The sequence below is a fragment of the Hippocampus comes genome, unplaced genomic scaffold (assembly GCF_001891065.2).
Source record: "Hippocampus comes isolate QL1 unplaced genomic scaffold, H_comes_QL1_v1.1 scaffold56, whole genome shotgun sequence".
NCBI classification, from domain to species: domain Eukaryota; kingdom Metazoa; phylum Chordata; class Actinopteri; order Syngnathiformes; family Syngnathidae; genus Hippocampus; species Hippocampus comes.
In genome coordinates, this window is record NW_017842056.1 from 951,349 (window position 1) to 965,273 (window position 13,925).

The window sequence follows — 13,925 nt, forward strand, 5'->3', positions numbered from 1 at the left end:
ACACGGGCTCGTGAGGCAACCCGCGAGGAGGGGATGATGAGGCTCGCTGTGGAATGGCTGCGTCGGATATTTGATGGGTCGCCCCCTGGGCATTTGACAAGGTAAAGGTGGCCCCTGTGTTGACATGCAATATAGTGTGCCAAGGACTTTCAGACTCCTAATCAATTCGAGTTCAGATTCGTCACTATTGGCCTTCGTACAGGCTTGGAGTGACTTTGGCGGCATTTTCCGTCCTGTGATTGGTTGAACTAAATAGTTTGGCAATGTGTACTCCTTTGATTGGTGTTGTAATCTACATAACGGGCCACTGGGTAGAATGAATGTTGCTATTAAACGGTGGAAATGTAAGTCAGCGCTGAAGGCCCGGGGTCCCAAAGGCACCGCCACTGCTTGCAACTCTAACACTCACTACTAGTCCACACAATAGCATTTAATACTTTCCACGTGTATGCAGCAGCACTCGTTAGTAACAGCAACGCTAACTGCCACACACGCAGGTCAGCAGCACCACTCAGAAAGAAATTTTCGTCTCTTTAGAAACACACTTGCTAAACCCCAGTGGACGTGGACAAGACAGTTATTGTCGTAAAAAAAATATATATTTAGACAAACAAAACAGAAACACACAGAGTGCTAGAAAGAACGTGTCCGTCCGACCTCGGGCGTCGTGTCGTCTAGCTAGCTTAGCTGTTGTCGTAGTTCAAAGCTTCTTTGACCTGTGACGTCGGTTGCGTCGGCGCTGATTGGTTGAAACCAAAGACGAGCGCGTGCGTACATGTTCGCGCTTACGCTTCACTCAAGTGGCGTCACAACACTCATTAGCTACGGTGACACTTAGAGTAGTTCTTCCATGTATATGGAAGTGGGGCTTTGCTACCCCCCTTCCAGGCCTGGCTCCGTAGGCAGGTCCCGGTGACCCCCCTTACGGGCTAGGGGAAAACATGATCCAATATTCTAACTCATCGTAAATGGTCTGTGAGCCGTGCTTTGTCTGGTCCGTCACGTAGGACGCGTTCGCCAGGGGCATAAAAGCCCCAGGCAACTTGGAAATCCTCGGATCATTGGGGGGTCCCGGTGACCCCGCCTACGGGCAAGGGAAAATGTGGTCCAATATTCTATCTCATCGTAAATGGTCTGTGAGCCACGCGTTGTCTGGTCCGTCACGTAGGACGCGTTCGCCAGGGGCATAAAAGCCCCAGGCAACTTGGAAATCCTCGGATCATTGGGACACACAAAGCCCTCCAATATGGTCAGGTGACGGCTCACGGAGAGGCTGAACACGACAGTGCAAGATTAAAAAAAAAAAAAGATGAATACAAAGTGAAAGCGGATATAAAAGGCTGCATCTATATTCAGCTCCTCCGGTTATTTATAGAGCACACTTTGAATAAAATGTCACATCTATCTGTCTATCTATCGATCTATTTCTCCGCCCGTCCATCCAATCATCCATCTGGCTCACTGGCTTGGGATCTCTAATTCAGGGGTCACCAATGTGGTGCCTGCAGGCCTGTTCAAAAATAAGTGAACTGTTGCATATTGATACTTATTTGCGTCATAATTATCGTGAGAAAGCATTCACATGATTGGTGTCTTCGATGAATATAATAGTCCGCCTGCCTCTCCGGCTGTCTGTGGTTTGTTTACTCATCAATAAATCAACCGAGTGATTGGATACGGGACATGATAAAGTTTTCTTGTTGCCACTGAAGCCGCCAACTATAAGTTCTCCGTCACGGTCGTCGTCGCCTTTACTGCACTTGCACTTGCAGCAGACGAGATGATGAGAAAAAAAAAAAAAAGGCGAGCCGATGCAGAGTGCCTGTGATAACAAAGTCAGCAAACAAAGAGCAGCGAAAAAAAAACAAGACTCGGAGAAGAAGAAGCTTCTGTGATTCTGTCTCTTAAAGACAAAGTACAACAGCTACTCTGAGCTGCATCCGGGAAGCTGAACCCGTAATCTTTCCACTGTCAGACATCCAGGGCCCTCTTTTTATTCCGAGCGCAAGTTGAGCCGCAAAGCACAGTCCAATTGTGTGCCACAGTTTCTTCTTTTGGTATTTTGCTCGACTTTGCGCAGGTAGAATTGGGCATAAAGGGGGTGTTTGCGCCGTTGTGGGATGGAATGTAGCCTCTTTGTAGTAACAGCTCTCATTTGCATTCAAATCAAAACACTTGGACGCCAGGGTATGTTTGATATTGTGTAAAACGGAAATAATTGCATTGAGTGCCTGACATTGGCAGGTAGTGCAAGATCTCCCCTTTGCGGATGAGGCAGCCGACTGCGCATGTGACGCGGACAATTGGAAACCTCCTAAATTGGACCCGTGAGACCATGTAGTCCTCCCCCTCCTCACCACCACCACCACGCAGTCAAGGCAGTACTATTAAGATGGTCATGATTAAAATTCGTTTCCTGAATTGATTTCACAGAAATTGTCATTGTCCCACATTGTCGTCATGAAATAGATGACATCCACCACACACTGCCTGCCTGCACCTTGATCAAATGCATCACAATCACACCCCACCACCTGCGTCAACCCAGCAGACCTCCTAATTAGGTAGTCTAAAATGTCGCCTCGTTTTTGTCGCCAAATTGCAAAATATGCCGATAGGCATACCAACTCACGAAGTTACACTTGCCCCAGCACGAAAAAGGAGATGCGAGTGTTACCAAATTATCAGCCGCATTGGGGGCATGGCCGTGTGCTGCAATGCCCGGTGAGGCGTATCATGATCCCAAACATGCTCGACTCGACTTGCCCGGGTACCAAAATTGAGATGATGCGTCTGTTTTGACACCGAGCGCTCGGGTGCCTGCAGAAGAAAATCGGGCCGCCAGCGCACATGCTGTTTCATTCAACTCCCATCAATATAGAGATGCCACGCGATGGATGCAAGGCACTACTCACGAAGCCCCTTATCTCACATCAACACTTTGACTCCCTATTCCAGATGACAATGTGCTGTGACTCGCAGCAATCAAAGACAACCACAGGCTGTGACTTGCGACAACATTCCCCAACATGTTCCATCACGCGACAACAAAGGACAACACACTGTGACTCTCTGCAGCTCAAAACTGCCTGCTGTGACTCACTACTACTGGAAGGCTGAAAGTGTGCGTTTGTCCATCTGCGACGACACACATTGGTTAAGACACCGTGACCATACCGTATACGTGTGGGCGGCGGCGGGATGCGGATTGGTCGCCACGCTTGAGCAGCGCGGCGTGGGCGGCGCACTCAGCGGGACACACAAACGCGAGGCAAACGCGTGCGCGGTCGCTATGGCGACACGCAAGCAAACGAGTAATGGAGGGGCGGGGGGCACGGAGGGGCGACTCACCCCAGTGTCGTCATGGTGACGATGGTGTACCAGAAAGAGGCCGGGATGGAGGTGAAGGTGGAGCCCTTGGTCCCCTTCTCCGCGTAGAACATGACGGTGGCGAAGATGATGATGGCCATGGTGAGGGAAAAAAGCAGGAAGCCCAGCTCTGAGGCGCAGCTCTTGAGCGTGTAGCCCAGAATCCTCAGACCTTGGGAGTGACGTGAGAACTTGAAGATCCGGAAGACGCGGAAGACCCTCAGCGTGACAAAGGCCCCGCTCACGTCCTCGTTCTCGGGCATGACCAGGCCGATGTAGTAGGGCATGATGGCCACCACGTCAATGACCGACATGACTGAGCGCATGAACTTGCAGCGACTGGGAGCGGCGAACAGACGCATCAGGTATTCAAAGGTGAAGATGAGCACGCACGCCGTATCCATGCAGAAGAAGGCCAGCTGGTACTTCTCGCCGCACGGGAGGTCCTTGACACTGCCCTTAGGGGGCCGGCAGGGGACCGTCTCCACCACGTTGGCGATGACCGACACGGCGATGAAGAAGCCCGTCACGTAGTAGAAGACCAGCGCCATGGTGGACGTGTGCGGGTTTTCGAAGGCTCGCCACAGACGCTCTCTGGGGGTGCTGTGCGGGGGCAGGGGCGCGTCCATCGCTTCGTTGGCTTCCGTGTCCTCGGCCAGACGCTCCTGGTTCTCCTTTTTCCGGTCACGATATTCCTTGGAAGCAGAGAGGGGGGTATATACAGTAAGCTTAGGAGCACAACTGTACGCGCCACAGTGTGGACAGGGACGAGCTGGGCCACAAATGGCAAGAAAGTAACTCAGGCCATTTCTAAACAGGTTTAGAATTAAGGGAAAGCAAGATGCCACAAGATGGCAGCAAACCAATCTGTTTGTCTAAATGAAGCGCCACAACTCACTTCAACATATACATAGTACCTTGACACCCAGAAGCCATGTAATGGTGTCAAAACACTATTTTTGTCCACGGGTAGCCCTTCAACTCACTTCAACAGAGTTTCTTGCCTCAAGATGCCAGAAGATGGTGGCAAAGTACTCTTTTTGTCTGAATGACGCGCTTCATTTCACCATAGTTCGTTGGAACCAAGATTCTCAACTCAGCTCAGCTCTACTTTATAGAGCACTTTAAAACAACCACTGCTGTATACATGGAGCAAAAAGAATTCATACAACAACAAACAAAAAAACATTAAATCAATAACAAAGACAGGAGAAAGCTCAAAAACAGTCAAACTGAAAATCAAGTCTCGTGCTGAGTCAAAAGCCAAAGGGTAAAAATGAGATGACGCAAAGTGGTGGTAAATCATTACTTTTGTTTATAATGAAGCTCCCCGCCTCACTTCAACATAATTCCTTGGCATCGAGATGCCACAAGATGGTGTCAAAGCACAAATGTTATTGAAGTAAATTGCCTCAACTCACTTCAACACAGTTCCTCGGCATCAAGATGCCACAAGACGGCACCGCTTAAGGCCAGTGGTTCTCAGACCTTAAACTTCCAAGGAGGAAATGAGGGGTTTTGCTTACCTCCATGCAACAGTCACCGATGATTTCGGGCACGATTCCGTAGAAGGCCAACTCCTCGTCGAAGGCTTGGATGCATTCGTGTCGTGGGTAATGTAGCTTCCCCGTGCGGTAGAAATTGAGGATGTGGCGGAACATTTCGGGGTCCCTGTCGAAGAAGTACTCCTGAGTATCGTCGTTGTAGAAGAACTCTTTTTCCGAAGAGCCTAGCAGCGTATCGGGATAGCGGTCCAGTGTATTCTTCCATGTCTAAGCAAACAAACAAACAAACGAACAATCAAGTATGTTCACGTCACGAGTGAGTGGTGAGGATGTGGTTTGGCTTTCAGGTTGCAGGGGGCAGGTTTAGAGTAAGATGTTGTGGACGTGGTTGAGTGTTAAGATTAGAGTTAGCTAGCTAGCTCACCAGCCATCTATCTATCTATCTATCTATCTATCTATCTATCTATCTATCTATCTATCTATCTATCGAGCTAGTTAGCTAGCTAGCTAGCTAGCTAGCTAGTTGGCTACCCACTTGGTGCAGTTGCTCAGAGCTCATCTTGTGAGCGTCACGTGACCAAACACAGGTGACCCATGATCGGTCGTTACCTGAGCCCTGAGCAACTGTGATGGTTTCAGTCAACCGCACAAAGGCAAAATGGCCGCCCCCCCTGAGATCGATAAAAACGGTTGCATTTTGCTACTCAATTCATATTCCACAAACGCAATATTCATCAGAATATGTTAGACTCGTTTAGACTAGTGGTTGTACATAGAACATTATTGTAAAGATTTTTTTTGGTTGACTTGGCGAGAATTACTTTTAGGGTTGCAACCTCTTTGGAGCCCCTTACCTGAAAGCGGACCCCGCTGACATTGACATAGAGGATTTCGTCTGATCTGGATGAGTTGTCCACAGGAGGTTTGGGCATGGTCTTCTTGGCCAGCGGCAGCCAGCCCACGGCCGCCGCCCGCGCGAATGGCAGCCATGTTGCCACGCCGGCCGCCATCTTGCATCAAACCCAATCGGACTTGGGGCTGTGGGGCACGTCACTGACCCTGCCCTGACTTCCTGGTAAGGAGGGGGCTTATCATATTGATGAGGGGGAGGGGCATGATTGCAGGAAGTGTAGATGACACGCGGGGTGACGAAGAACAGCAATTGAGCTGCCGTTCGGATCCAAATAAAAGTGTGTGTTTGCGTGGGCGTGTTGCGACGCCGCAGTCTTATTAAATTGTGATGATGCTGGTGAAGTTGCAAGCTCGACACAATCTCCTCCTCCTCCTCTAAGTGTTTCTCGGCTTCATCTGCAGCTCCACGTCGCCGCCGCCCTCGTCCTCGCTGGTCCTAACTTCCTGTTGCTCCTCCCTGCTCTCATTGGCTGAGCGGCGGCGGGTCGGCGTCCATGTTTGGTCGTTCTGTCAGATGGAGGGGAAAAAAATAGGGACAAAGTGAGAAGGAGCAGAGACATGGGAGAAAAGGATGGAGGCCTCAGGAGGAAGGCTCTCAAAAAATCTACAGTAATCTGATTACTGACTCTGTGTGTGTGGCTGAGTGTGTGTGCGTGTGTGTGTGTGTGTGTGTGTGTGGGATGTGTGTGTGAGAGAGAGAGAGAGAGAGAGAGAGAGAGAGAGAGAGAGAGAGAGAGAGTGTGTGTGTGTGTGTGTGTGTGTGTGTGTGTGTGTGTGTGTGTGTGTGTGTGTGTGTGTGCATGCACGTTGAGAGCAGCTAGTCAGAACAGTCCAGTCAGGCTGAAAGTTTGATTCATAATTCATGAACACACTTTTGACTTGTGCACCGTGTGTGTGTGTGTGTGTGTGTGTGTGTGTGTGTGTGTGTGTGTGTGTGTGTGTGTTGAGGAGAGAGGCTTGAAACTCTAACCTGAGGCCAACAGTACCACCAAGGCTGAAGCATGTCAAAGACCGAAACATATCCGAAGCATGTAACTACTCATGAAACCAGACATACGTAGAAGATCGAAGAATGTTGAAGACCGAAACCCGTAGACAGAAATGTACAAGACAGAAACACGTACATGGGAGCAAGAAAAAAAAAATGGCATGTATACAACGTAAGCATGTGTAAAACCGAAGCATGAAGACACAAGCCTGTCGACGGAAACATGTCGACAGAAGCAGACGCATGTTGACAAGCATGTACTCAGGAGCATGAAGACATACACATGAAAAAAAAACAAAACGGAAACATAAAGACAAAAATCTACAGAAGAGCAAAACATGTGGACTGAAGCATGTTAGGAGACTGAAGAATGAAGCCCGAAGCAGGTGCAATGCAGAAACATGTCCATGCCATCACGAAGACAAAAGCATGCATAAAACACAAGCATGTTTAAAGATTGAAGCCTGAAGAGCGAGAGAGAAGCATGTGGAAGACTTCTCCAACCTCACATAGACGCAACTGAGGAAATAAAGCCTCAAAAACTCACACAGAGTCACCGAGCGGACTCATACAGACTCAAAGCTGACTTGAATAGACTCAAACGGACTCGTACTGAGTCACGTTGACGAGTCACGGCTCAGGCTGACTCGTACAGACTGACCCTGACTCGTATAGGGTAAAAAAGACTCTTAGGCGCTCATGATTCATCAAAACCGGCTCGTATTGACTCATACTGACTTGTATTGACTCAGGTTGACTTGTATTGACTCAAACTGACTCAAAAAGAATCACCCTTGTCCTAACTAACTTGCAGACATCGATACTGACCGATAAAGACCCGCTCACACTCAAATAGACTCGCACTCGCTGAGTTACTGACTCACTTGCCTACAATTTGCAATTTGAAGGAAGGGACTCTTAAGGACACACACCGACTCTTCAAACCAGACTTTGACAGACTCACACTGACTTGTTCGGACGTCCACTTGCTGACTCGCACAGACACGACCTTGCAAAGACTCACTGGACACCGAGCGACGCAACCCAATGAATGCGTGTATTGACTCGCACTCCTTGACTCACAGTGACACACACTGACTGGCGAAGACTCACACTGTGTCGTATGGATTGAGATTCACTGAGTCATACGCTGACCGAACAGACTCAAGCTGTCTTGTACTGAAACACACAGACGCAAACTGAGTCCTGCGGACTCCAAGTGATAAATGCGGACTCACATTCAATGACTTCACTCTGACTCGAACAGACTGAAACGGAATCTTAAAGATTCACACTGCCCTGGATGGAGTCGCATTCCTTGATTGGCGTAGATTGACACAGAAAAAATTGCTGTGGACTGCGTTCTTCCTGGACGGAGCGCAATGAACCCCCGAGAACGTCGGACTTGACTCAGTGGTATTGACTCCAAGTGACTCGAGAGCAAAATGTTATGACTCAATGAACTTTTGGTGTGCTTCCAAAAAGGTTCATTTTCAGCCGACTGGAAACTACCGAGGCGAGTGTGTGTCAGTGTTCATCAAATATTCATATGAATCACGTATGTGTGCGTGCGCACTCGCCAACGTAAATTAAACACACCAAAGTCCATCACTAATTTATACAACTGGATTATGTCACAACACGTGCACGTGTTGTGTTCGCTTCCCTTCCCTTCTATGATGTTGCCGTTCGTCGTCCGCTTGCAGCTTCTGCTCAACTTCTCTTCTATTCTGTCCCAATCTATTCTGGGCATCAGTGAATGTGGAGCACATCTCATCCTACTTACCTCTGCTGCTTCTGACGCCCTTCCACCAGGAAGAGGAGGAGGAGGAGGAGGAGGACGATGAAGATGATGAGGAAGAAGAAGAAGAAGAAGAAGAAGAAGAAGAAGTTTCCGGATGGAAAGAGGAGGCGGAGTGATGAAGAAAAGGCGGACGAGTCTTCTTTTTCGTTGTCGGGCTGTCGTGCTCTGCCGCGGCGGCAACAAGCACATCTGCTGTCATCCTCTCTCGCTCTCTTTCTCTCTTCCCTGCACACACACACACACACACACACACACACACACACACACACACACACACACACACACACACACGTATATACACAAGAAGATACGCACAGATGGAGGCTCCACCTCCACCGGCTCGCTCGACCCTCTTGCTTCTCTCTCTCTTTCTATTTCGTGTCATTTCTCACCTCCTCTTTTACTCAACATACATGCACACTCACACAAACAAACACATGGACATATGTACACGCATACACACAAAGGCATGCCCCCCCACACCACACACACACACACACACACACACACACACACACACACACACACCGATACTCATAAACACGTGTTGTACATACTCACACATCTGCACACAAACACACACACACACACACACACACACGCACACAAAGTCACACGCAAGCACCTGCGCTGGCTCCATACACATTGAGGTCATCACCTATGATCACACTGCGGCCGCCATGTTGCCATGTAATTTATTGCCCTCGTCATCATCGCGGCGCGATCACGTGTTAAGGCCGCAACGCCTTGCATTTCGAAACAGCAAGACGGTTACCGGGGATCAAACCTTCGAGCAAAATTGCACACGCACACTCAATAATGAATGCCAGGGCGCGCTGGTCAGCTGTCGTTTTGCCGACGTCGCACTCGCATCATCAAAGTTTCATGGCTTAAAAGTTACCACATCAGCACTATGCCACGTGTCCACTAGGGGGGCAGTGTGCCAGGGGGCCACATGGTCTCGTTGACGGATGCCCTAAAGAAACTTGACTCGTCAAGACACTGAATTGTCAACATTCAAAACTAAATCGTCTCGACTTGTATAGACTAAAAAGCAAATTTTGGGCTCACACTGAAACATCAAGACTGAGTCGTATCGACTCACATGGGACTCTTGAAAAACTCCTATGGAGTCAAACTGACACATACTCACATTTACTCACTTGTAAATCCTCATACCCAATGACTTGTGTTGACTCAAATGAGCTGCATAGAGACTCGACTGACTCATCAAGAGTCAAACCAACTCGCATCAACTCCCACTGACTTGTATGGACTGGAACAGACTTGAAAACTCACAGACCCCTACAGAGTCACACTGGATTCTAAAAACTCCAAATCAGATTGTCGCTTGTGTAGACTGAAACAGATTCTTGAAGACTCAAACTCACTCATACTGACTTGTATAGACTCAAACCGACTCTTCAAGACTCACACTGATTCTTAAAGACTCAGGCTGATTCCTACTGAGTCACAACGAACCGGCAAGACTCAAACCGAGGCGACGGACGACACGCGGACCTGGAAAAACAAGGTGATTTGTACAGATTCAAAGTGGCTTGCTCGAGACGAGATCGTATAGGATGAGCCAGGCTAGCCTGCGCTGAAGCGAAGCACTGTAATAAATGTAACAGAGAAAAAGTAAATCATAAAAGAATAAAAAATAATAAAAGGCCATGTTTGCATTAAGGCGGACGTCGCCACCTTTTATGAGTTTTTTCCCCCCCTGGAGGACGCACAGACAGCGGCAGGCAGAGGAGAGGAAGGCCACCACTGCCACCACAATGATGAGAACACTTTCGACCGTCGACGGCCGAGGCCTACCAAAGTCGAGGCCAGGCCGAGTCTAAATTTAGGTCCAGCTTGGGTCGAAACCGAACAGTTTCGACCCACTACAAGTCTTTGTCGTCGCTGATTCATCCGTCCCCTTTTGGCCCGAAACAAGATAAGTCGAAATAATCATAAAAGTCCATTTGAGCAGCAGTAATTGAGCAAATGTCTTAATTGGTCGTGACTGAGCGGAGGGCGAAGCGCATGAAGGTCGCATCGATCGTCAGCTGAGTCCGAGTCCGACTCATAAATAATGCATCGGGACGACCGGGAGGAATCGCGCCGGGAAATCAACCGCAAGCGCTTGAAGCATCCTCGTGTCATTCAAGTACATATTTATTAGGATATTACTATTATTACACTGTAAAATGTAATGTATGCTGTTCTTGTTACTTGTTGCTCACAATTTTTAAGACACTTTAGGCCTACAATATTCGAGGCAATCGAGGTCTACGTGAGTCAAACTAAACTGTCCGACTAAATCGAAAACAAAAATATGACGGGTGCCGGACAACATGTCTAAGAAATGCCCCTGCTTAATGCTAACACGTCACGCCACCTATTGTACGTGTCAACGGTTAGCATCTATCGCCACTGTGTGATAAACGACAGATATCTGAACACAAACGGTGGAGCAACCCATGTAGACAGACACTATCACAATACATATATTCTTTATTTTCAGCATAAAAGGACTTTTTTTTTTTTTTAATTGAGACTACTGGTGACTCTTCGTCTGTCTGTATGACTGCATTATAAATTTAGCTGCAGTTACTGGTCGTGATCACTTGCCAAGCAGTCTACTCCTGCAAGTGTAGTGGTTCACTTGACAGTAGTAGAGTCACTGCTCCTGCAGTGGTTCATTGCAAACATGTCACTGGTAGTTTAGTGGTTCGTCTACCCATAGTCTATTACTGATTGTACTGTGGTCCACTTGCATGCAGTTCAGTACTGCTCGTGAAATGGTTCACTTGACTGCAAGTTGCATCAGTCCAGTTTTGCTAGTGTAGTGGTTGACTGCAACAGTCACCACTAGTGCAGTAGTTCACTTGACTGCAAGTTGCATTAGTCCAATTTTGCTAGTGTGGTGGTTGACCGCAACAGTCACTACTAGTGCAGTAGTTCACTTAACTGCGGTCGAGAAAGTACCACTGCACTGGTTCTCTTGCATGCTGTCAGTACTGTAAGTGTTTGAAGCCGAGAGCTACTTCTTAGGTACCGATTAATACAGAGGGCTACCAGTTTGATATGCACTTTCGTTCACTTGACTGCAAGTGACTCACTACTATTGCAGTAGTTCACATACATGACTACAGTTGAGCCACTGGTGGTGTCGTGGTTCACTTGCATACAGTCCAATACTGTTCGCGTTGTTCACCTGACTGGAATCATGTCCCTAGTAGTGTAGTGGTCCACTTCCATGATGTCAGTACTGTTAGTATAGTGGTTCACTTGATTGATCTACTACTGCTATAGTGGTCCAGACACTGATGTTGATGTCGGTCCACTTATAATGGAGGACAGGACTACTATCGCGGGAGTACAATCGACTGTGGTTGAGTCAGTGATTGTGTCGTGGTTCACTTGCATCAGTACAGTACTGCTCGCGTAGTGCTTCACTCGCTTGCAATAGATTCACTGTTAGTGTAGTGGTTCACTTGAACGCAGCAGAGTCAATAGTAGTGTAGTGGGGCCATCTACCAACCATCAATCGGTGAGCACCGACTGCCGCGAGAGAGGTGGGAACAACCTGCGGGACAGGAAAGTAGCGTGGCGTGGGCGCCGTCATGTGATCGCACTAGCACTTCTTCAATTACAGCCGCCAACACACACACACACACACACACACACACACACACACACACACACACGGGCAGACGCGCTCACGTGCCGCAGTGCCACTTCTCCCTCTCCCACTCATGCTAAAAACAAACGTAAAGGCTCTCATTACAGTCCGATCAATGCTCCTCGGCTGTGTGTGTGCGTGTATATGGTTGTTTGTGTGCGCGTGCGTGCGTGCGTGCGTGCGTGGAGATGACGACGTTGTGATGCATTCGTGTCCTCTTTTCTGTTCCACGCCAAAGTGTGTTTATTCGAAGCACAAGAAGATGAAACGGGCGCTGATGTGTTCACTGTCACGGTGGAAACGTGAGTGCCCTTTCCTAATAACAGTTTCCTGTTCGGGGCAGAGGAGGAGGCGTCGGTTATGTTGGGGGTGCGCGCGCGCGCACACACATTCTATATTTAGCTGAGAGCTGCGAGAGAAAACTCGTGAATTTTTTAAACTTTGGACTCCGACTTCCTCTGTTGGCTGCCAGACGTTGGGAACGCCGCGGCAATCCTTCCCTTCGCCACCCCAGTGACATCATCGCCGTGTGTTTCCTATAACTGGTCACAGCCGCCATTTTGGAAGGCCCCTTTTGGATTTGCCGTCGTTGGCTCTTTTCGAAGCTTCCAGGGGGCGCTGCTGGGTGACCGAGAGGCTGCGCTCATCTACCGCTGAAAAACAAACAGCGTCGTGGGGGAAAAGCGCGCTTACTTGGCGACTTTTTGGCCTGGTTGAGGCCCTCAAAAAAAGTGATTGATTAGTTGCAATAACAACAAAAATTCCATGTCAGCCTTGCACTGGCCGGTGGGTCATGCCAGGAAATTTGGACAAAATAAGATGCACTTGTGTCAATTAGAGTTGTCCAGAGACAAGATGGCCCTCTTTGTAAAATGAATACCAAAACTATGATATAAAATACCAACTAGGTCTTGAGCACCCCCGAAGATGGCTTTTTTCCCCTCTTGTACCTCCCTCTTGATGGCCAATAATCCAAATCAAATATAATATAGAAAATAAGCATTATACATTCTTTTTAATAAACCTTTGTTGATGCATGTTGTTTGTCGGGGTCAAAACATTTTGTTTTATCGGAGACTAACTTTAAATAGGTGCAATTACGTAATATTTTGGAGCCATCTAGAGGAAGAGGGAAAAAACTGAACTTCATGACTCAGCAAAAATGTCATCATTCTAATTTTGACGTTTCAATGAAACCAACACAACCGCGCTACTACCTGAAAACACATTGATATGAAAGCTGTTTTTTGTACTAGTCTGTACTCTTGAGCAAAAACACTTCCATTGTCAATGATTTGTTCCTGTAGTTGGAGTAACACAAAATTAAATTATATGTAAATAATACGATGTGTAACTTTCTCATTTAAATGTAAAGGACTTGATCAGCATTTTGGGGGGCTGTTTGTTCATCGTAACAGGGTGTTGGCAAACAGCAAAATATATGCCCCCCCCAAAATGGCTCATTAAAATTGTACTGTGAATGGTTGAACTTAAATCGTCATCCAATTTTCAAAATGACCCCGGCCCCCGGGACATCATTTTGAATATGATTGAGATTGCATATTATGATAAATACAGCAGGCTGCCGCAAAAAAAACAAAAACATTGTTTGATGTTGATCAACACATAGCCCAAGTAAAAAAAAAAAAAAAAAAAAAAGTTCACACAGTT

At 47.7% G+C, this 13,925-nt stretch overlaps 1 protein-coding gene across 1 annotated transcript in view; it reads right to left on the minus strand.

Moving 5' to 3' along the window:
* The window catches only part of kcnd1 (potassium voltage-gated channel, Shal-related subfamily, member 1), a 12,874-nt gene extending 6,890 nt beyond the window's left edge, over positions 1 to 5,984 (minus strand). Inside the window, exons 1-3 of the mRNA XM_019860732.1 lie at positions 5,729 to 5,984; positions 4,896 to 5,141; positions 3,352 to 4,064 (exon numbers count right to left, since the gene is read on the minus strand). Of these exons, the coding sequence (XP_019716291.1) occupies positions 3,352 to 4,064; positions 4,896 to 5,141; positions 5,729 to 5,884 (1,115 nt within the window). The 5' untranslated portion in view covers positions 5,885 to 5,984. The remainder of the gene's footprint in view (positions 1 to 3,351; positions 4,065 to 4,895; positions 5,142 to 5,728) is intronic.
* Positions 5,985 to 13,925: the final 7,941 nt, after the last annotated feature.